The 22504-nt window shown below is 36.7% G+C and overlaps 2 protein-coding genes across 2 annotated transcripts in view; one reads left to right on the forward strand and one right to left on the reverse strand.

Annotated features, from left to right (window-relative positions):
• Nucleotides 1-2517: 2517 nt before the first annotated feature.
• Nucleotides 2518-22504, reverse strand: part of LOC142341247 (threonine synthase-like 2) — a 66335-nt gene continuing 46348 nt past the window's right edge. Inside the window, exons 7-8 of the mRNA XM_075392167.1 lie at nt 16832-16984; nt 2518-3045 (exon numbers count right to left, since the gene is read on the reverse strand). Coding sequence (XP_075248282.1) covers nt 2758-3045; nt 16832-16984 — 441 coding nt within the window. The 3' untranslated portion in view covers nt 2518-2757. The remainder of the gene's footprint in view (nt 3046-16831; nt 16985-22504) is intronic.
• Nucleotides 14731-16791, forward strand: LOC142341532 (MFS-type transporter SLC18B1-like). Its single transcript, XM_075392535.1, has 2 exons — nt 14731-14976; nt 15225-16791. Exon 2 carries the CDS (start codon nt 15228-15230, stop codon nt 16575-16577), a length of 1350 nt encoding a protein of 449 aa, XP_075248650.1. The 5' UTR covers nt 14731-14976; nt 15225-15227; the 3' UTR covers nt 16578-16791.

Below are 22504 nucleotides of genomic sequence, written 5' to 3' on the forward strand. Positions count from 1 at the left end.
ATGGGCCCAGCCATCAGACCGTTGATACGCCAATAGAGTTTGGTTGATATTGTAGTGTCAGTGTTGGCAGTTTTAGCTCTTCTAGATTGACGAGACTTTTAAGATCTAAATTTGAGATTTCCCTCGATTTAAATAAAAACTAAATCAGAAATTGTGAAAGAAAAGTTGATGTTTAAACTTCATATTGGAACAATCAAACAACAGTTTAGTGGGTTGGCAGAGGACTACTCAACATGGAGCACTCGTTTCTCTGCCTTTGAACAAACCAAGGGCCTCTTCGAAACGCTTACAGACACAGTTGAGCTAACTGACAGGCCAGCAACACTGAGGGAAGGTGCCAATGATGCGCAAACGCGAGAACAAGAGGCACAGACTCCAGCTAGAGCTACAGCTGTACAAGATGAGATTCGTAAAAATCGGATCTGGTGCTACCTGGCGATGACAATAGACGCCAGCAGCCTCATGCTCATTCGGCATTACTGTGTGAACAGAAAGGGTCTCGCAGATGGCCAGAAAGCCTGGCAACTTCTCAAGCAACGGTTCAGAAGCGACGAAACAACAACAGTCATAAGTCTGATGAGGCAGTTGGCCAGAATACAACTTCGAGAGGACGAAACCATCCACCAGTACTTCATCAGAGCGCAAGAACTGGTCAGCCGCTTGCAAAATGCTGGCCAGGATCTTTCTGAGACGCTGTTTAATGCAATGGTATGGAACGGTCTTCCATAACGATACCAGCATTTTGTGGCGCAGGAAAGCTTCAATTCTGCAGAGAATTTTGTGGAACTGAGAAGCGTCTCACCAACTTCGAAGAGAGCTGCAGACAGAGAGATGATGTGGAGGATCAGCACGTTGCCATGTCAGTAAAAATTGCTTCTCATCAATTCAGTATACACTATTCATTCAAATCACATCCTTAATTAGGAAGACTTTTAGTAACAAAAGCCCTAGATTGTGTTTTGTATGTAACAAACCTGGACATTTAGCAGTTAGTTACAAAAATGACAACGCTGTTTGTAGTGTATGCTAGGCTAAAGGCCACCTAGCAAGTGCATGTAAACATTAGACAAAAGGTCCTCATAAAGGCTTAGCATCTGAAAGCTGAAAACTGAAAGCTCACTTGAACATTCAAAAACTGATTTAGTAGTAGATTCAGCCAGCACTACTCATAATGATAGATAAACCTTGGTTTAAAAATTATCCAAAACTAAAAACCACAGTTACCAACCCAGATGGAGGAAAAACAAAAGTTGAAGGAATAGAACATGTAGATGTAGAAGCACGAGACACTAAATGTGTGCTACATTGACTTTTGAACAAGTTCTGTTTGTACCAGAGTTCAAAACAAACTTAATTTCAGTTTCAAGAATAGTTAAAAAGCAACAGGAATTATTTCACAGAAAAGCTAAGTCAGTGCTAAAACTCAGAAGCAAAGAACGATTCAGACTGATATGAAGAGGCAAATTGTTTTTCTTACCCTACAGAAAAGAAAACAAGCACCACTTCCAACTTAAGCGGGGCACGTGTCACGCAAAACTTTGGCACAAAAGACTTGGACATTTGAACTTTAGAGATGTAGCAAAAACAACAGATAAGTTTCCCAAGCTGCAGATTTTTGATAAACCTGTGCTCTAGGAAAAATTTCGAAAAAGCCTTTTCCAAAAGTCAGCGATGACAAAGCAACTCGATATCAGAGGCATGATTGTTATGATTGCCTTAAGATTCCCGAACAAAATAACTTACAGTTGTCGAACAAATTGCCCTCAAACGACCGATAGGCTTCAATTTTCAACTGCTTCGGCAGGAGGGGGCATAACATTCAAATAGGGAATTGAAAAATTTTGATAAAAGCTAAATTTAACACACTAGTTTCCCTAAGTTTTGAATATTGCATATTTAGAAATCGTACATGGTGAGCGCAACGAGGGGGGGGGGGGGTCGACACTACTTTTCACACCATTAATTTATGTCCCTAAACTATTCGGTGAACCATATACGTTGAGACTAGCAAGCCGTGGGGCTCTAAGAGAACTGAATGTCTTTAGGGTGTACCCGTATATCCCGTTTTCAAGCAACAAACGTCGAAAGCATCAGACGAAAAATGGGTCAAGAAAAAAGGCATAAAGGACCACAGTACCAATATAATTGCTACAAACTTCGTTTGAGAGCAATTATTGAAGATTCGAGAGAAATAGAACTGTGATAAGCTGTTGTTCTGCTTTTAATTAATTACGGTTTTTAATACCACATATTGCACCTCAAATAACAATTAAACAAATATTTGAAACAGAAAAATTTTTCAAGCGTTCCTTTTTTAAAAAATCCATCCACATTGTTCAAGTTAAAATTAAAACTAACCAGTATGAGCTACGAAATGACGCTGCCCATTTCTATTTATCATACGCAAAGTGAAACTTTGAATCAAGAAAAATCCTGCCTCGTATATATTCCTCCAGTTCTTAAAACGCTGGAACAAGTACAAAATATACCCAGTATCTTTATGATTTCTAAAAAGAATACCAAGTGAATATAATATATTAGATCAACTGTGACGTGAAGAAGCTTACATTTGAAGACGCTCGTCCTACATAAACAGAAAATAAATCTACTTGCGATATATCAAAATTGCCTGAACTACATGTATAACAATAGTTGCATTTTACATTAATTGATTATTTGAATGCCCAATAAAATTGCACTAATCTATAGTATATCTAAAGTGAGAGCTAATTAAATACTAATGGATTAATTTGGCGATCAATTAGCTTGATCAAGCATCGAAAGAAGCAAATCTCGCCAGTTGCCCTCTCGTGGAAAGTGTTGGCACCTCTCCTCAGAATAGGGAAAATGGTGAGTGCGTGTGTAAGGTATGGCAGCATTTTCTACGATGACATTTGAGAACTTGTCAGGGTGGGCAGTTGCCAACACGACCATTACATCTTCATCCTCTCCACTTTCTACACTGTTGTACGCACTTTGAGAAGAGCCCTTTTGCAAATTGAATTTTAGCTTTCTTTCGTCCGCTTTAGGTGATTGAGACATATTCTACAAAACAAACATCGAAATTTTGTTTCGAGTTCAGTCAAAAATTTATTTCAGCGGTACATTGTATGTCCAGTTCAGATTCAGGATTCCATTTTTTTAAAAAAAATAGTTGTTTGCTCGTTTTCCCTTCAATCACCCTCTTTTCATCGATCACTGTATACGGCCAATCTTAAGTTCAGTGAACTCAGTGAACAGACCATCAAAGCTCTCAGAGAACAAAACCCCGAATTAATGCTCTCGGGCCTTAACAATTTGGCCCATTTCTGAGGACCAAGAGTCAAATTAAAAACCATTCCAGCGAAAAAACTGCATGAACAAGACCGACAAGACAAATAATTGCTACAAAATTTGTCCGAGAGCAATGAATTATCTTCAAATTGCAAAAGCAATATGGAGCTCGTATGATTTGAAACAACTGTTTTACCGAGAGGTACCCAGACAATGGCATAATCTGATAAATCCTGATAAAAAACATATATTTGCAAGCTTTAACATAGAATTCGCGCATAAGTTCATGTCTCGCGAATTATGGCCATACCTTAGCGGCCAGTGAGTTTTGATAAGACTATCTAAACCGAACATATTATCACGGCCGAACATATTATAAACTGAAGCATTTCTGAGTACTCAAATATGATGGGCAAATCCAAATTCGAAACATAGCCAGCCGATTAGCGGAAAATAGCCACCGTTGACACGCTCGATGCACAGCGGGATTGAAACAGAAAAAGAAAATAAAGAAGAGATAAATTGACCGATTTTTTCTTTATTTTTATTTCAGAGTCAAAAAGTGCTCTAATTTGGCGAGCAGTTTCAATTGGATTCTAAAATCATACTTAAAAAGCAGGACAACTCCTGACGTACAATTCAAAGAATTTTCATTGACTAAACAACAAAAAAGTACACCTGGAACGGACGAGTGAATTGGTAAAACCATTTCTAAAAAATCAGATAAACAAAACAAAATCAGAAAATCAATGTCAAAATGCCGCATTTGAACAAAAAACCACTAATGAGAAATGAAAAGAAAAAATTAGGCTTAAAATTAACTATGAATGGATCAGGCAAACCATTTAAAAAATTCCGATCCATAAAATTGAAAACGTTACAAATCAAAATGAAATTATCGCATGTGAACAAAAAACCACTAGCGAGAGAGCTACTCGCTTTTCGCTCAACTTCCTGTTTCGGCGTGACCAAAAGCACTACTCCAAATTGACTTCAAAAATCATGAAAAAGTGTGAACAGATTAAAAAAAAGACAGCGCCCCAATAAAATTCAAATTCTCTTAATTGTAAAAAGGAGAGCGCCTAAATAATAGCCGTTGAGAGGCTGACGGCGGCTATTAATAATTTCATTTTCGATCTATTGTCCCGATTAATAACACTTGCAAAAAAATTAATGAGATTAGTCATAAGATCTTCCATCCATTTACATATCATTTAGGCTTTCAAAATTACCATTCTTTCATCAAGCACTTATTTTTTCACCGTTCATTTACAGAAGTCACGTCAAACTGCATTGGTACCAAAATTTCGGGATCACTTTTTTCCATTTCACCTGTACGCAAGACATTAAGCTTGTGGGAGATATAAACTTTTTGCTGTGAATATAATCAGTTTTAAAGCGTCATAGGCTGTCGTTTTTTCAGCTAAATAGTAATATAAATTTAACCTTTAGAACTAAGTTGAACCAATGCTGTTCTTATAGCTGTTCTTATAGAACAATTACTGGCACACAGTTAAAGACAAACAAAATTAATGAAAAACGTTTATGTGGCGTGCGAGCAGTGGCGTATACTTTTAATCAGAGGTCTTTTAAGTTTTTGGTTACAATAGTTGGCCATTTGGAGTGCCCTCTTTAGTTGCATTTAAATATTGACCCATACCTTACACAACTAGCTAAACAACTAATTTGTTATCAAATCAAATCAAAGTAATTGGAAAACTGTTACAACTGACTTTCGTCTTTACATGCAATCATGGACATGATTTCCGATGCACTCCGTTGACACCTGTTTATTACACCTCTCCCTCAGTAAGTATTTTCTATCGTCGTTAACTACCACCACTAACTCTTTCCCTAGATTCATATATATTATTTTAAAGCCAAGCAAATTACGTCAGCAATGACATCTTTTTACACCAATTTAAAAAAGTTGGCTAAAAATTGCACGGCAGTCTTTCTTTTTCGTGAAGCCAATTTTTGCTCTCCGATGACTTTTACGCAGAGTTAGTCATGGTATTGTTACAATACAAAACGTAACCGACTGATGTCGGAGGAATTGCTCTCGAACAGTTGATGATGGACCCTCGATGGGGGTTAGAAGCAGGGCAATAGGTTTACTAAGGGGCTTCAAATGAAGTTATCAGTGCCTACATATAGGCCAATATTATGTTTTTAACATCTCTGGCGGATTGCCAGAAAATAGCCGAGATGGCTTTGTAGACCTGTTGTCTCAAATTACCAACGAATAGGAAGAAATATAAAAAAAAATAGCTAAAAGGGGAGAAATTTCGGCACGCTCTTTTTCTGACTTCTAGTAATCTTCAGCCACTTGAGCACGGCTGGAAAATTTAAGTTAGATCACGCAAAAACCGGCCCAAGCGCGATAAAAGTCAACTCGAATAGAAAAAGCAAAATTTTCCGTACATTACAGTAGTCATTTTCTATCCAAAAATTTTGCACTGTAAACGATGAACAACGGAAACGACTCAAAGACCAGCGCGAAAAATCAATATAATTCATATTGCAGAAAGCAGGGTGACCCCGATAAAACACATACCCAGAGGTTGCCAGAAATAGCCACCAATAATTCCCATAACTCCGATTGGGATTGAAGCAACAGAAACACGATGATAAAAGGTGATTGTTGTACAAAAACATTATTTAAGTGCAGCTATTTTGATTAGATCTCGTAGTTATGCATACTCCTGTTTCTTAATGAGCATGCAGGGGATAGCATCAATGCCAAAACGCATTGGAGATGTTAACCAAGACTTATAAGAACAAACTTCAAGTAGCGGGCATCTAAAAGTAGGCTCTATGGGTTTATCCCGTTTCCACTTTGATTTCGCTTTTCGATACTAATTCGGTTCATATTAGATTGCTTTGCGAGCAACTGCTTTATAATAGCAATTTCAGCATAATGACCGAATAATAAAACTAGCCTAAAAAAGGAAGTCAAAAAGATTTCATGCAAAATGTTGAACAACCTGTAGACTAAGGTAGAGCAAAACAAATTTTTGTTCGACGAAATAAGTAGCAGGACAAGTATTGCTGCAATTCCAAGAATTTTCAATGGCTTAACAAAAAAATGAGCCAGAATGTGCTAAAAGCAGATTGGGGAAGCCATTTAGACAATAATCAGATCACAAAATAGTAAAAATCAATGTCGAAATGCCACAAGCGAGAAAGCGAGTTTTTTTCGAACACAATTTTCTTACTCCACTTTAAAAAAAGTTCAAAAAATCATACATACAAAACCACTCGCTTTTGTGCTCCACTTCCTGTTTAGGCGTGACCAAAATCATAACTTCAATTTGACTTCACGAAAATGTATGAACAGATCTTAAAAAAGACAGCACCCCCAAAAAATTCAGATTTTTTAAATGTTAAGATAGGAGCGCTATGATAGACCGCTTAAAAGATGAGGGCGGCTATTAAATAGAAACACCAAGAATCGTTGCCCACAACAACAAGCCTAAAAGATGAACTTATTGAATAAATCCAGAGAAGCTAATAATACTGAAGCTAAAAATACCTCTAGCAGGCAGCCGGTGAGTAATCTGTATATCATTTTTTTAAACATCAACCCCAATCATTTCTTCAATACCAAGCAGTTTGCGAGTGTTACTCTTCCGTCCTCATATTGAGCGGGCCCCGACACATGCACACCATAGATGTTCAAACTATCTCTATGTTTCGATTAATTCGGCTCCGCTAATTGAAATAGCTTCATTTATTGAGCAACTGTACATTTTGACTTTGAAAGGCTTCATCTCAATTTGCAAAGGGCTCAAATCTCTGTTGAGATCACTGCAATTAATTAAACTGCATTTCGGCGGCTTTAACCAATGCAGCATTGAATGGTAGAAGAGATGATGTCTGTCAGACGGAGACCAGCCTGCCTGATGGGCAATACAGATTCTGAGTCAATTTTCCTGAAGCAGCAAGGAGCAAAGAGGCCAACAGTTACTCAGATTGCTATAACAGTTAAAGCCACATTTTAAGAGTTTATTCAATTAACAGCGACTTCAGCTTTGAGCAATCTGACATAAAGCCATTCAGAGTCAAAAGGAACAGTTGCTACATAAATCAGCTATTTCAATTTGCGAAGCCGAATTACTCGAAACGTATTACAAGAGATAGTTTGAAGATAGGGTGCATGAGTTGGGGCCCGCTCAACAATGTACCATGCGCAAAAGATTCAACATTGCAGAATTGAGTGGAGCTGATGAAAAAATACCCAGCCTACTCATCGGCTGCCTGCTAGAGGCCAAAATAATCTAATTAAAGTTAAGTTTGAGAAGTGAAATAAACCTAATGCAAAAGAAACGTGGAATAAAGGATATACAGGATGATGGAAACGTTAGAACTACTGAGGATGTGACAAAAGCAAGGGCATATTTTTTGTTAATGCTAAGTGCTGATGAAAGAAGAACGTTTTCGGTCTAAAGAGCAACAGGTTAACAGTGCGAATGACGATATGCACAAAAAAATATTTAATTTGCTGGATGATGCTCTGAGTCGTGGTTATAGCGTTGATGATGTTTGGTACTATTTCGTGAAAAGAACTTCATGCGAACATCCCGCTTCTATTTACAAAAGTGAGAATTTCACTATCAAAGTTATGCATTTAATAATAAGGTCAGTTAAACTTCCCTTCCGAAAATTGGATGCAATGATATTTAACATTGAGTATCCCCGGCAATTATATGTTTAACAGAAACAAGGATGAATGATGATAACTCTGCAGGCTATCTAATGAGTGACTACAATTATTATTGCATGAAAAATATGCAGACTGCAAACGACGGTGGAGTTATGATACAATTAAGGAATACATGCATGAGTGAGAATACTGCAGTTGAACTTTAAATCGAGCTTAACAGTAGTTAGCATTAAATGGTTACATGTTTAAATTATGCGTCAATAACAATAAACCAAGAACAAATAAGAGAACATTTGTAGAACAACTACAGAGTTTTTTGGACAATGTTGCAAGCGTCTCGCCTCCTTTCATTTGTTTGTTAACTTTAACATCAACACTTTGGAAAATTATTTGCTCAATAACAATAAAAGAATTTCAAATAATTTCGAACTAGGACCAGAAAATCCTACTCGTGCAAAAAGTCGTTTTTTAGCCGAAGATAAAAGTTCTCTAGATTGCAACATATATGCAATCAATTTTCAATTGTTCGGGAGTAAAAAGTCAATTGTAATAAATAAAAAAATCAATCGTTCAGTTTCCTCTTGTCATTTAAAAAACCTGCTCAAGTAGAAAAATTTCCAAATTCTTTGACAACGTCTCTTAATGTAAACGTTGACAAAATGATTGATCCTGAGTATGTGGATATACTACTCTTACACATTTGGACGATGCTTAACAAAATTTTTATTTTGCTCCAAATGTATTTGAAATTTCCAAACAGGGATAATAGAAATAGTCTGAAAATCACGCAACGAACATTTAGGAAAAATGAAATAGGGCTCAGGGCGAATGGAAGCGTGATTATAAGATGGAGACACATGACTGATTCCTTGAAATCCTTCGAGAACCAGGTTAAAAAAATCAAAAAAGCAGTTCTATTGCAATAAGTCCAAATAATGTATGGAAGAATGAAGACACGTAAACTTCGTAGAAATACTGTTGAAAATCTCAGATAGAGATACCAGCTCTGGCTAATTGCTCTCATTCAAGTACCGACTAAAATATTGATATAGCCGAAGCATTCAATAATCATTTCCCTAGCATTGAGAAACAGAGAAACGAACCTATTGTGTAAGTAAAAGTTAAAGATTGGCCTGTTACAGAGCAAACAATCTACCTATTTAATATTACTGAGACCGAGGTTTGAAAAAAAATGATAATTCGTCAAAAGTATAATCTGATAGCCAATTTTCTTTGCTTAACTAATCATTCATTTTTCAAGCATTTTTTGATCAATTTTTCCCCTTTATAAAAAGGATCAAATACAGGTCAAAATCATTGAACTATCTCGCTTTTAGCGGTCGAGTAGAAACAATTGAATGAGTGATGTGCAATCGATTCCTTGGTGAAATCGACAGAGAAGAAAAGGACTTCGAAGAAAAGCGTGACAAATAAAACCTTATTTTATTAGAGAAACATGGATATGTTGGAAATTGCTACAAGTGGTTGAAAACATCTGACAAACAGACTGCAGCTTATGTAAGGAGATGTTTTTTTTCATCTTGAGTGCAAATACAAACTCTTTGGAGCCCCACAAGGCTCAATATTAGGTCCTTTCCTATTCCAAATGTATATAAATGATCTGCCTCATAAATGTAGCCCCTTGGAAATTCAACTTTTAGCTGATGATACAACACACACGTCTTCCAATTGTAAAGTCAGTGACGTCCAAGGCGATCTGCTAAAGATCAATAATTGGCTTAAGGCCAATAAACTATCTTATTATGTCACCAAACTAAGATAAATATCGGAAACCGTCCCTCCAATTACAGCTTCAAGATAAAGGAATTTGACGTACCTATTAAACCAGTGCTCAAGTACCTCCGTATACTAATAGACCACGAACTTTCATATAAAGAGATGTCTATTCTTTTAAACTGAGACACGGAAAGCGGTGCGCCATAATAATGAAGTGACGACATTGTGTCCCACAAATACAGCTTCTTAACGTATTTTTTTTCGGTAACGCAAAACTATTATTCAGTATGGGCTGCTTTCTGCAAAAAGCGGCATACTTGCTGAAATATTCGAAGACAAACTTTTTCTGTGTTCGCGTTGCACATTTATGAATAGCCCAAGTTTGTTCTATGATCAATTATAAGAGCGCATACAAAAGCTTATCCAAATGAGTTTTTAGGGATACCGAGAAAACCCCGTCTGCAGAAAACAAAGCTCGTTTCTCAACCACTTGCCGGACGCAAAAATGAACGCAACTTTATTAAATATCCTGCAATTCAATTTGTGCCAATGGAAGATATGTTATCACAGTGCTATGCAATTATAACCTTCAAAAAAAGATTTAGCTAAGGCAAATTCTGGACTTTAAAATTATTTTTTATTTTTTCATTTCGTTTATGGTAAGTTGGAGTAGTTAAAGTTTTCCTCTTTAATTCGACGACCGTTAGCTACATTGTAATTCATTAAAGAAACACTTGAAGATAACCTGTACGTTTTTTTCTGGTTCCCTCTGTTGAAGCGTTGATTGGTTGGACAGATATGTATCCTTTAGCTTCGAACGGTGGCTTGCCGTTCTGGAGCTAATTGCGTGCATACTTCAACCACGGGCCTGAGGGCACTTCCAAAATTTTTATATTGAAACGTGCAAAAAGCTCCAGAATGTACCAACTTTTCATTGATTGTTCTTAATTTTTGGGTGCCTTTTCTCATATCAAGTCAATCTCAGTTTAGTCAATCTCACGTCTAGAGAACTACCAGCCGTTCTAATTTATATCAAATGTTACAATTTTATAAGGCTACAATTTTTCATTTTACACTTTGGGATTTTATTCAGCTTTATCACAAGAATTTATTTGAAAACTGCATTTCGTGTGGGATTTTCGAAATTCTTCATGGTTGAAACTTTTAATGAGTTCAGAAGTAAATAATTAATATTCACCATGAATATTACTAGAAGTTACTAATTGTACAAAAAACCTAAAACCTCAGTTTCCTAAATGTCTAGAGAACTACCAGCCGTTCTAATTTGGATCAAATGATAAAATTTTCTAACTGTACAATTTTTCATTTTACAACGTTTTAAGAATTTTTTCAGTTTTATTGCAAATACATATTTAAAAACTGCATTTCGTTTAAGATCTCAAAATTTATTTTTGGTTGAAAATACTAAATATTCACCATAATACTAGGAGTTACTAATTGTACAAAAAACATTAAAAAAACGACACGTTCGAAAAACAGCACAATCATTAATCAAACATAACCGACTAACGTAGGATGAACTGATCTCGAACGACTAGTGCGCGCTCGAATCTCGCAGCCTGATTTAGTCACGGATAACTACACTGGATAAGCGGGGTTTCAAATGACGTCATTAGAGATTATATACCACTGCAACCACCAATGAAACAAATAAAAGTAATGACACCGATATTGGCGTACATTTCATTTGACGTTTAGTAGTCAACTGCTTGAGTTCAGCTGCTGACACTTATGCATGAGATCGTGCAAAACGAAAAAGTCAAGGACATAAAAGTCACTCGATAGTCAAAATTTTCAACCAAAAAATTATCCAAAAAACAGCCGGTTGATTACGAGAAACAACTAAAAAAATGTGCAAAAACTCTTAATTAACCCTTACCAATTAAGAAATAATTTTTAAAAAGTCAGCAATATATAGTTAGAGATAGACAATTTTTAGTTAGGAATGGTGTTAGGTGCGTGGATAACAGGTAGGTGCGGAAGCGGGGTGCAGGGGGGGGGGGTTAGTTGATACTTGGTTTGATAGGTAGGTGGTTGGTCTGTACCTCCGAGAGGTAGGAAGGACTTATATGGGATCAAAATGACATTTCCACCTTGGTACTACCAGCAGTTCCTAATTACTATACATTGCAAAATAAGCTACTGTTTAAGTCCTCTGTTCGAAAACAGAAATCAATGTTGAAAAAAGGCAAATCTTCCAAAAGGAAGAAGGCAAAATTCAAGTCATGAACAAAATTGCTTCAGCTGAAAAACGCTAATACGAATAGAAAAAGTCGCAAAAAAACCTACAATTTTACAATAATTGCTTCAAACTTCGTTCGAGAGCATTATAAGGCAATGTTCAAAACAACGAATATAGCTGGCAGAACGGTGGAAAAGCTTCGAAAGAATAGACTGGCGTGCCGTATGTAGAGATAGAAACAGATAAAGATATAAGTTGAAAAAGTTATCGACGCCGCTCAGAAAGCTATGTAAAAAAATTAAACGATAAATTAATAAAGCTTGTTGAAATTCATTGCGCAGAAGTCTTACCATTAGGGACCTTTATTACACATACGAGTTCCTTTGAACTTAAACTAATTCAAATTAAACTTAAATTTTAAAGCGCAAAAGAAATTTTATTGAGTGAGGGAAGTCACTTATGATCAAAATCTAATAACGCAAAAAACATTTGCTAGAGAGAATGAGAAAGGACATCACCCGCGCAAAAGCAGTTAGTGAGACGGAGAAGTCATTCAGAAGGTGTGAACAAATGTAAAACCAAAAAAGAGCGTCAGACGACGAAACAAAAACACATAGCAGGACAAGTCTTGACGCACAATTAGAAGAATTTAAATTGACTAAACAAAAAAACTAGACCTAGAACGGAATATGAGAGAATCGGGATATCCATTTTTTAAAAAAAAATCAGATAACAAAAATTAAAAAAAAAAAAACAGAAAATCAAGGTCAAAATGCCGCATGTAGACAAAAAAAACACGAGCGAGAAATGGAAATCTGGTTGAAACAAAAAACTAGGCCTAGAATGAACTATGAATTGATTGGGAAAACCATTTAGAAAATAAGCCCAATCCAAAAAATTGAAAAAATTTTTAAAAATCAAAGTGAAATTGCCTCATGTTAACAAAGAACCACCAGCGAGAAAGCGCTTTTTTGTCCAAACACAGTTTTTCTCACTCTACTTTAAAATTAGAGCGAAAAAATATCACGCTGCAAAACCACTCGCTTTCTCGCTCCACTTCCTCTTCCGGCGTGACCAAAATCACCTCCAATTTGACTTCAAAAATCATGAAAACGAGAGAACAGATCTTAAAAAAAACATAGCCGGAAGAATTCCGAAAAACGACTCGAAGGAGAAAATTGCCCATAATTATGACTAAACAACTAGAACAATTATTGTGAAGCCTAAACCTCCACAAATGCGATAAAAAATAAGGAAGAATAGAAACGGCATTCAAAAACAAATTGGACAAAAAAAACTAGAAAAACTTAATGAGTTTTTTAAATAGTACAAGGAAACATAAGGCCTAATAAAGTTCCTTTTCAATTAGAGCAACGAAAGGCTCGCAAAACAATGGGCAAGTCATAATAGGCTAAGAAACTTTTCTAAGATTAAAAAAGGAAAAACTGCAAAAAAAAGAGAAAAATGGTTTAAAATTTCTCAATTTTTCTGTCATTTTTCCGTAGCAAAAAATGTTTCATACCAACAAAACTTTAATCAATTGGTATCTGAAAATTCCATAAGTAACAAGCTTCCAATCAAATCCCACTCAAAGCAGTAAAACAAAATAAAAAGGGGAAAAAATCTTTAAATTTTGTCTAAAAATCAGCAAAACTGATCAAAGACCTCCAAATTAGCATTAAACTCAATTAACTACTTGAAACCTCCAATTCCTATCAGAACAAGCCTATAAATAATACAATATCATAACCAAACCCCATAACCATCAAAAGTTGAAAAAACTGATCAAAAGTTGAAAAGTTTCGCTCGCTTAAAGAAACTTTTTTTCACTCATCAATTTCTCGCTCTTTCAAAACAGCGGTATGAACAAACACCACTCTCTTTTCGCTCCGCTCTTCATTTTTGTTCAGCTCCAAAATTACTCCAAATTTTTTTCACGCGTTTTGTATCCCGCTTCAAAAATCACTCCAATAAAATTGATTAAAAAAACTTCTCCAATACTCCTCTTCGAGTCGTAAAAAAGACAGCGCCCAATACAATTCAAATTCTTTGAATTGTAAAAAAGCAAAGCAAGAGCACTGCAATATAGCTCCACTCAGCTTACAGCTATAAACATAACCGACTAACGTCGGGCGAATTGCTCTCAAACGACCGGCGAGCGGTTGGCTTGGTCAGTAGCTAGCCAGGGGGGGGGGGGGGTGCACCGGGGGGGGGCTGATGGGGGCAGCACTGGGGGGGGGGGGGCAAAAGCGCGGTGGGGGGGGGGGGGGTGGAGCCAATAGTGGGGGTGGGGGGTCAACAAAGGGGGGGGGGTGTCAACCTCTAAGAACCGCCCCTCACACCATAAGTATAAGTATAAGTCTCCAAGACAGTTTGAGCTGAAACAGACCTGAAAGGCTCTAAGAGCACTTAATGCCCGCTGGGCGCTACCTGTTTATCCCGTTTTTGAGGACGAAAAGTCAAAAGCGTCAGACGAAAAATTGGTCAAGCGAAAAATCGCATAAAAAAAAAAGACGACAGGACTAATATAATTGCTACAAACTTCGTTTGAGAGCAATTAAAAAGAGATAGATGCATGGCATCATAACCCACGAACGTCGAATTGCTCTCAAACAACACGCGCGGTTCGACTGCGCCATACTGTAGCTGGAGAGATATAGTGTCACTAAGAAGCTAAAATGATGTTATGAGTGCTCTTGAACACTACTAAGATTTGATGCACTTTTGATTGGTGGACTGCCAAAAAACGTTAGCTCCTTAAATTCTGTATGAGAGCGATTTAGAGCACGCGAAAAGAAGTCAAACAATAAGTGAAAGCATCCGACGAAATATCAATCGAACGAAAAATCGCATTAAAACCTTGTTGCTCAATCGTGACTCACATTCACATCAAATTTTTGTGCTCCAAATAAAGCGATCTTGTCTCTTGATGAGAACTCAAACAACAACTTCTTTCAAACAACAATTTGAAAAAAAATTAGAGTTTTAATCTGAAAGACTGTTCTCAACTCTGATCGAAGGATTAGTATCAACAACGAGATGTTCATCACAGTTCTTTGCTGAAAGCCCCAAGTTTTAGTACAAAGATAGTTCCTAAGTATATAAAGCTAAATAAAATGCATTGAGTTTGAGTTTCGATTCAAAAGTTGAGCTTTGCGAGTTTTATTATCTAGAAAATATCAAATTTTAAGAATAAATTTAGATGTAAATCCATTTTGATAAAACACTTTTGATTGACCTCTTGAAATTTTGACAACTTGTAGTTACGCATTGCAACCAACATGCACCTACCTATCAACTTGCTGTTTTTCGAATTGGGCGACATTTTCTAACATGTTTTTACAGGAAATGAGTAGCAAACATTACAGTTTGGTTATCTGGATCTGTGGTCTAACATTATTTATTGTGGAAGGCTTCTACGACAACTTTTGGAGTCCGTTTTTGCCTACAGAGTTCACCGAACGTGGTCTTTCGGAAACAACAACAGGGATTATTATTGCCGCCTACGATATCGCTTGTCTGCTCACTCCAGTTCTCATTTTGGGTGTGAAGGATTTCGCACTGAACGAAATCACATTTTGCCTGGCAGCCTTTTCACAGGGCGTTTTCTCCATTATTTTTGGGGCACTTATGTTGATACGGTCAAATGTATGCTTTGTACTAATGTGCCTTCTCATTCGTTGCCTGATGGGAATTGGTTATACAGTTCTTTGGTGTTCAGGGGCTAAAATATTTCTCTTCCTATTCCCAGATAATCCAGGTAAAGTTTTCAGTTCTATCTCGTCATCCGTGAGCATTGGTCTTATTTTGGGTACACCTTACGGGAGCTTCATCTATGGAATAAGTGGTTACTATCCACCCTTTATAATTATTGGTGGAATCCAAATGATTCTGGCAGTTATTAACTATTTAATTTTATTCCGAAATGTTAGTGAGATCTATGAAAAGGATAGGCTTCTCGGCGATCAAGAGAACATTGAGAAGGTGGGAGTGAATTACTGCAATGAAAAGGAATCAAACACAACCACAAATCTGTTGACATCTAATCAAACAACAGGGGACCACAATATTTCTGTGCTGGAATTTTTAACAAACAGAGGAGTGTTAGCTGTATCACTCCAGTTTACAGCATATACTTCCACAGTTGGCTTCTTTTTTGTGAGCTATGCGCCTTACTTGTTGAATACGTTTCAAGTGTCCAGCGAAGATGCAGGTCTTTACATTTTACCTTTCACCCTAGTCCGTACAGTCACTGCACCTATTTTTGGTTATTTCACTGACATTGGTTTCGGAGGTTTTATTTATGCCGTTATCAGTGGAGTCCTGGGAATTCCATCATTACTAATGTTGGGAATAGCAGGATTAGACGATTCATTAACCAACATCTACCTAGCTGAAGTATTAATATCTGTTATAGGCATCAGTTCAATAGCTTGTTACGTCAATATTGTTCCGTTAATGCGCAAGATGTATCAAGGGAAAGCCGGCGTGAGCATCCAAACTGTGGAAACTTATGCCACAGCTCTTTGCTGTGTGTGCTATGGTTCTGGAATGGTTTTTGGTCAAAGTGTAATTGGTGGGTTTGTGCTGCAGAATTTTGGATTCAACAACAGCTGCTTTGTGGAGATTGCTGTGTTGGCAACTGCTAATGCCATTGTTCTCACTTATTTAGTTAAAAATAGACTTCTATACGACTGAGCGAAGATCCTAACTATTATCTCTTTTTCAACACTGTTTAGTATACATGTGTTGCCATTTGTACGTAGTTTGTAAGTTTCACAACGATTATATTATTTAAAGACAATCGATGAAAAAAGGACAGCTTTCATTATAACATTTTGTCTTTTCATTGCAGTATTTCAGTGTACTGTGAGTAGGAAGAGAAACAGAGTGAATAGATCTAAATTGCCCATTAATGACTACAGATCCTACTAAGATTACATTTAGGAGGCGTGAGGACATACAATATGTCTATTCTGGATCTTACTCCCATCACACTCCTCGGGAGTTCCCTCAACCTCACTCAAACATCTCATCATGTCTATTGTCTCCTCATCAGAGGCCAACTGACAATCTAATACTGCGTCTTGTAATCTCTCTTTCACCTGCAATAAAAGTTACTTTTACGTTGCTGCATTATTTAAATCTCATTCAGGTTCGCTCCAGAAGAGTTGCATAATGAAAAAACATACCCGGCAGATTGCCGGAAAATAGCCGCCGTTGATTCCAATAAGCATGATTGGGATTGAAATAACAGAAGATATTGAAAAAAAAATTTTGTACAAAAACATTTTTTTAAGTCCGATTTATTTTGATGGCATTTCGTAGTTGAACATACTTCTGTTTCGTAGAGAGAGGCTACAGGGGCTACTATCAATAACAATAAGCATTAGAGAGAGGTAACTAATACTTACAGGAACGACGTTCAAATAGCGGGCATCTAAAATTGGGCTTTATGGGTTTATCCCGTTTCTATTTCTGACTTATATTTTTTATACTGACTCTGTTCATTTTGAATTGCTTTGCTGAGCAACTGATGTTCAAAATCACTTTTTAGCAGAATGAGAGAAGAGAGAAACTAGCCTAGAGAAGTCAAAAAGATTTCACGCCAAATGTTGAAAAGGCGGCAAAATGAGGTAAAGCGAAACATTTTTTTATTCGACGAAGTAAAAAAACATAGCAGGACAAGTCCTGACGTACAATTCAAAGAATTTTCATTGAATAAACAAAAAACTAGACCTAAAACGGACTATGAGTGAATTGTGAAAACCATTTAGAAAAAAATCCGATCCAAAAAATTGAAAAAAAAAACAGTAAAAATCAAAGTGAAATTGCCGCATGTGAACAAAAAACCACTAGCGAGAAAACGAATTTTTGTTCACACACCGTTTTCTCACTCTACTTTAAAATTAGAGCGAAAACAATTCAAGCCGCAAAACCACTCGCTTTTTCGCTCCACTTCCTGTTTCGGCGTGACCAAAATCACTACTCCAATTTGACTTCAAAAATCATGAAAATGTGTGAACAGATCTTAAAAAAAAAAGACAGCGCCCCAATACAATTCAAATTCTTTGAATTGTAAAAAAAATAGGAGCGCTATAATAGCCGGCTGAGAAGATGAGGGCGGCTATTAATCATATAACCGACTTAAGTCGAGCGAATTGCTCTCAAACACCGTCTAAACCGCCAAAAACTGCCCCTCACGCCATAATTGTTTCTTTTCAGCGGCCTCTGTGATTTGTAAACTTTGAAACTAGTAAAGCTCTGAGAAAACTGTTCGGCAACTTAATGTTCTCCAGTCTGTACCTGTTTATCCTGTTTTTGAGGACAAAAATTCAAATGGCTAGATGAAAAGTCGTTAGAAAAAAATTACACAAAAATAGAACAACAGGACTAATATAATAGCTTCAAAGTTTGTATGAGAGCACTTAATTATCGGTGCTATTTTCTAAAAAAAAACAGTTTGATCATGCCATTTATGTTCAAAAAATATACAGAAAAGGCCGATTAGTAGCCGCGATCGATTCCCACGGCCTCAATTGGAATTAAATCAGGGGTAAAAGAATGCAATTGACAGCGTTGAGTTGTTACACTCAATGCAGATGAATAAACATAACCGACTAAACGTCGCAAGAATTACTCTCGAACGACTAGTGGGAGCTCTAATCAATTGCAGCCTGCTTCAGTCGAGGGGAGGGGGAGGGGGGGAGGGACAGGAGCCTAAATGGGATTAAGAAGTTCAATAGTGGGCTTCAAATAACCACATTAGAGGTTAACATATACCACTATTAAAATTTAAAGTGAAAAATGGCACCACTTTTGGCGCACTTGTAATTTGACTTTTGATATTAAATTGCCGCCAATTGAGTTCAGCTGCTTGAAACTGTGATTGAGAGAGAATTTTAGATCACGCGAACCGCAAAAAGTCATGGGCGTAAAACTCATTCGAAAAGTCAAAAATTTTCAAGCGAAAACTTTGCATAAAAAAGACACACACGTTTACAATAATTGCTATGAACTTCGTTCAAGAGCAACTAATAATGGACAATCGGACTAGTGTCCATTCCAATTGACCAACACCAACAACTGGTAATGAATATTAAATAAAAACATTGAACTAACGTCGGGAGAACTGCTCTCTAACGACAGGTGAGCCATTGAATTCGGTAGTAGCCAGCTGAGGTTTAGCGATGCTAGCATGAGGGGGCGGAGGGAGTGAGCAGAGTTGGGGATCAAGCGTTGGGGGCGGGGGTCAAACAGCGGGGAGGGCTCAAAGAGAGGACGTCCAAATCGCCAGGAGGGACTGAGGAGGGGAAGAACTGACGTGGTCAAACTATTAAGATCAAAAACTTACCATTCACACCATGAAACTCTCTTCGAAACGGAGACTAGTAAAGCGTACGTCTATAAGAGATCTGCTCAGCCGCACAATTCCCTCCGGGTTTTACCTGTTTATCCCTTTTCTGTTGACAAAAAAGTTAAAAAGGTCAGACCAAGAATCCTTCCAGCGAAAAATCGCACTTAAAAAGACCGCAGGACTAATACAATTGCTACAAACTTTGTTTGCGAGCAATCAAATACTGAACTTGCAAACTTTTTCAATTTCTTGGACCTTTTCATCATATGTTCGAGTTTCAAGGTTTAACAAATATTTCTTTAGAGCTTGCAAAAATGTTATGCTCTGCATTCTAGCAATGAGAAAAGATAAATTTGACAATTGGTACTGTTCATAGCTCAAAAGCACGAAAAAATATCACAAAAATAAAATATTGAGATTTGGAACTACTTTTAATTTTGCCACTAGTCGAACAGAATTGTCTATAACAGGACTAAAGAGGAAGTTGCATGGTCATGAAAATTATATTAAAACGCAGATTTTATTTTTGATTAATTTACTAACTTTATTATACTTCTATTTCAAAAAACACCAGCAACTCACCCACTGAGACTCCTTAGTAAAAAAATAACAAGTGCCCAAAAAAACAACAGCTGTTGAAAAATTGAGCATGATTAAAAATCGTCCTCATTTTCACATTAATCTTCAAGCCCGGAAAACAGCCCACAATTTTGAAGTTAATTATAATACTCTTTCGTGACCTCTATTCAACTCAGTCGGTCGTTTTTATTGAGTGAGAAAGTCATGTATCATTGAATATTTATCATGCCTTTGACCTGAAAACGTATAAAGACAAAAACCGAGAGTGCTGGAAAATAGCAGCCAAGGATTCCCATAAACCTGACAGAATTTCTGGTATTGAAAGAACAGATAAAAAGAATGTTGTGCAAAAATATATTTAGAGTGCAAACTATTTTGAAGATATTCCGCAGTAAGGTACACTATTGTATCCTAATGAGGTAATACAGGGTCCAGTAACAAAACCAAACCGCAAAAAAAAGATGATAATTAAGCTTCTTAAGGTCAAAGTTTAGGTAGCGGGCATCCAAAATTGGGCTTAGGGGTTTATCACGTTTCTATTCTTGAGTTTGTTTTCAAGACTCTGTTAATTTTAGATTGGGTTGCTCAGCAATTGCTGTGTAAAACCGCTTGCAACAGAATGGACTAAGACAAACTAAATTGAGAAGTCAAAACAATTTCATGCAAATGGCGAACAGGTTGCAGCTTACGGTAAAGCAAGACATTTTTAATCGAAAAAGTAAAAAGAAATGGGACAGCTGAAAAGACGAGGGCAACAACAGACGATGTCACGGTCAGTAACAATGGACATAACTTGTTCCGAAGGACCACAAATTGTTCTAATTTGAAGCACAGTATCAGTTAGATTTTTATATTATATTTAATGCAGCTTCTAAAACAAAGGCTATTAAGATTAATACTAATGCCAGCTACCAACGGATCTATTGAACTTTGATAACCTGATGAACTATGATCATGACCGGGCTTTATCGGTTTAACCCGTTTTTAAAAAGCTCCTCTGAGCTTGACCGTATTCACTATAAAGCGTAATTAAAGAAAGCCATTCAGTTGAAATTGTGCGTGAGGCAAGCCAGGACTCAGCGCTAAAATTGTGACAATTTCAAAAAAAGTGAACGAAAAAGAAAGCGAATTTAGAGAAGGATACCACCTAAAAAACAGCCCCTGAGACCCTGACAGCGGTTAATCAAAAGACAATGAGACAAAAAATAGTCCAGCTATCGAATAGAAGTACGATATATTCTACTGCGTTTAATCCCGAGATCAGAAATCTAGAAACTCAAATATTTGTTGCTATTTTGCCAGATTCTCTCAAGATTAATACTAATGCTAGCTACCAACCGATCTAATGAACATTAATAACCTAATGAAATATGATCATGACCGGTCTTTATGGTTTTATCCCGTTTTTGATAAGCTCCTCTGAGCTTAACCGTATTCACTATAATGCCTATTTAAAGAAAGCCATTCAGTTGAAATTGTGCATGAGGCAAGCCAGGACTCAGCACGAAAATCGTGACCATCTTTCAAAGTGAACAAAAAAAAGCAAATTACGAGAAGGATACCACCTAAAAAACAGCCCCTGAGAGGCTGACGGCGGTTAATCAAAAACCAATGTGAGACAAATAATAGCCCAGCTATTGTATTGAAGTACGATATATTCTACTGCGTTTAATCCCGAGATCAGAAATCTCGAAACTCAAATATTTGTTGCTATTATTTTGCCACACTTTTGGGAACCAAAAAAGCCTTTTTCCGATCATGTCTACCTACCAGTGGATATAGCTCACTGTTGAAAAAATTGTTTTCACCTATTTTGAGTTAAGAAGAGAAAAAATTCTGAAGTTGCAAAATCATGAAAACTATTTTAAAACGCAGATTTTATTTTTGATTATTTTACTAACTTTATTATACTTCTATTTCAAGAAACACCAGCAACTCACCCACTGAGACCCCCTTAGTAAAAAAAAAAACGAGTGCCCAAAAAACAACAGCTGTTGAAAATTTGAGCATGATTAAAAATTGTCCTCATTTTCACAGTAAACTTAGAGCACTGAAAACAGCCCACAATTTTGAAGTTAACTATTATACAATTTCGTGACCTCTGCTCAACTCAGTCGTTTATAATGAGTGAGAAAGTCATGTATGATTGAATATTAATGCCAGTGACCTGAAAATTTATAAAGACAAAAAAAACAATTTCACGCAAATGGTGAAAAGGTTGCGACTTGCGGTAAAGCAAGACATTTTTAATCGACAAAGTAAAAAGAAATGGGTCAGCTGAAAAGATGAAGGCAACAACAGACGATGTCACAGTCAGCAACAATGGACATAAACTGTTCTGAAAGACCACAAATTGTTCTAATTTGGAGCACAGTATCAGTTAGATTCTTATATTATACTTAATTCCACGATGTCACGGTCAGTAACAATGGACATACATTGTTCCGAAAGACCACAAATTGTTCTAATTTGGAGCACAGTATCAGTTAGATTTTTATATTATATTTAATGCAGCTTCTAAACCGAAGGCTATTAAGATTAATACTAATGCCAGCTACCAACGGATCTATTGAACTTTGATAACCTAATGAACTATGATAATGACCGGGCTTTATCGGTTTAACCCGTTTTTAAAAAGCTCCTCTGAGCTTGACCGTATTCACTATAAAGCGTAATTAAAGAAAGCCAT

This window comes from Convolutriloba macropyga, chromosome 6, assembly GCF_964194025.1.
Source record: "Convolutriloba macropyga chromosome 6, txConMacr16.3, whole genome shotgun sequence".
Classification (NCBI taxonomy): Eukaryota; Metazoa; Xenacoelomorpha; order Acoela; family Convolutidae; genus Convolutriloba; species Convolutriloba macropyga.

Excerpts from the sequence above, each read along its gene's own strand:
- LOC142341532 (XM_075392535.1), top strand. The coding sequence starts at position 15,228 with ATGAGTAGCAAACATTACAGTTTGGTTATCTGGATCTGTGGTCTAACA.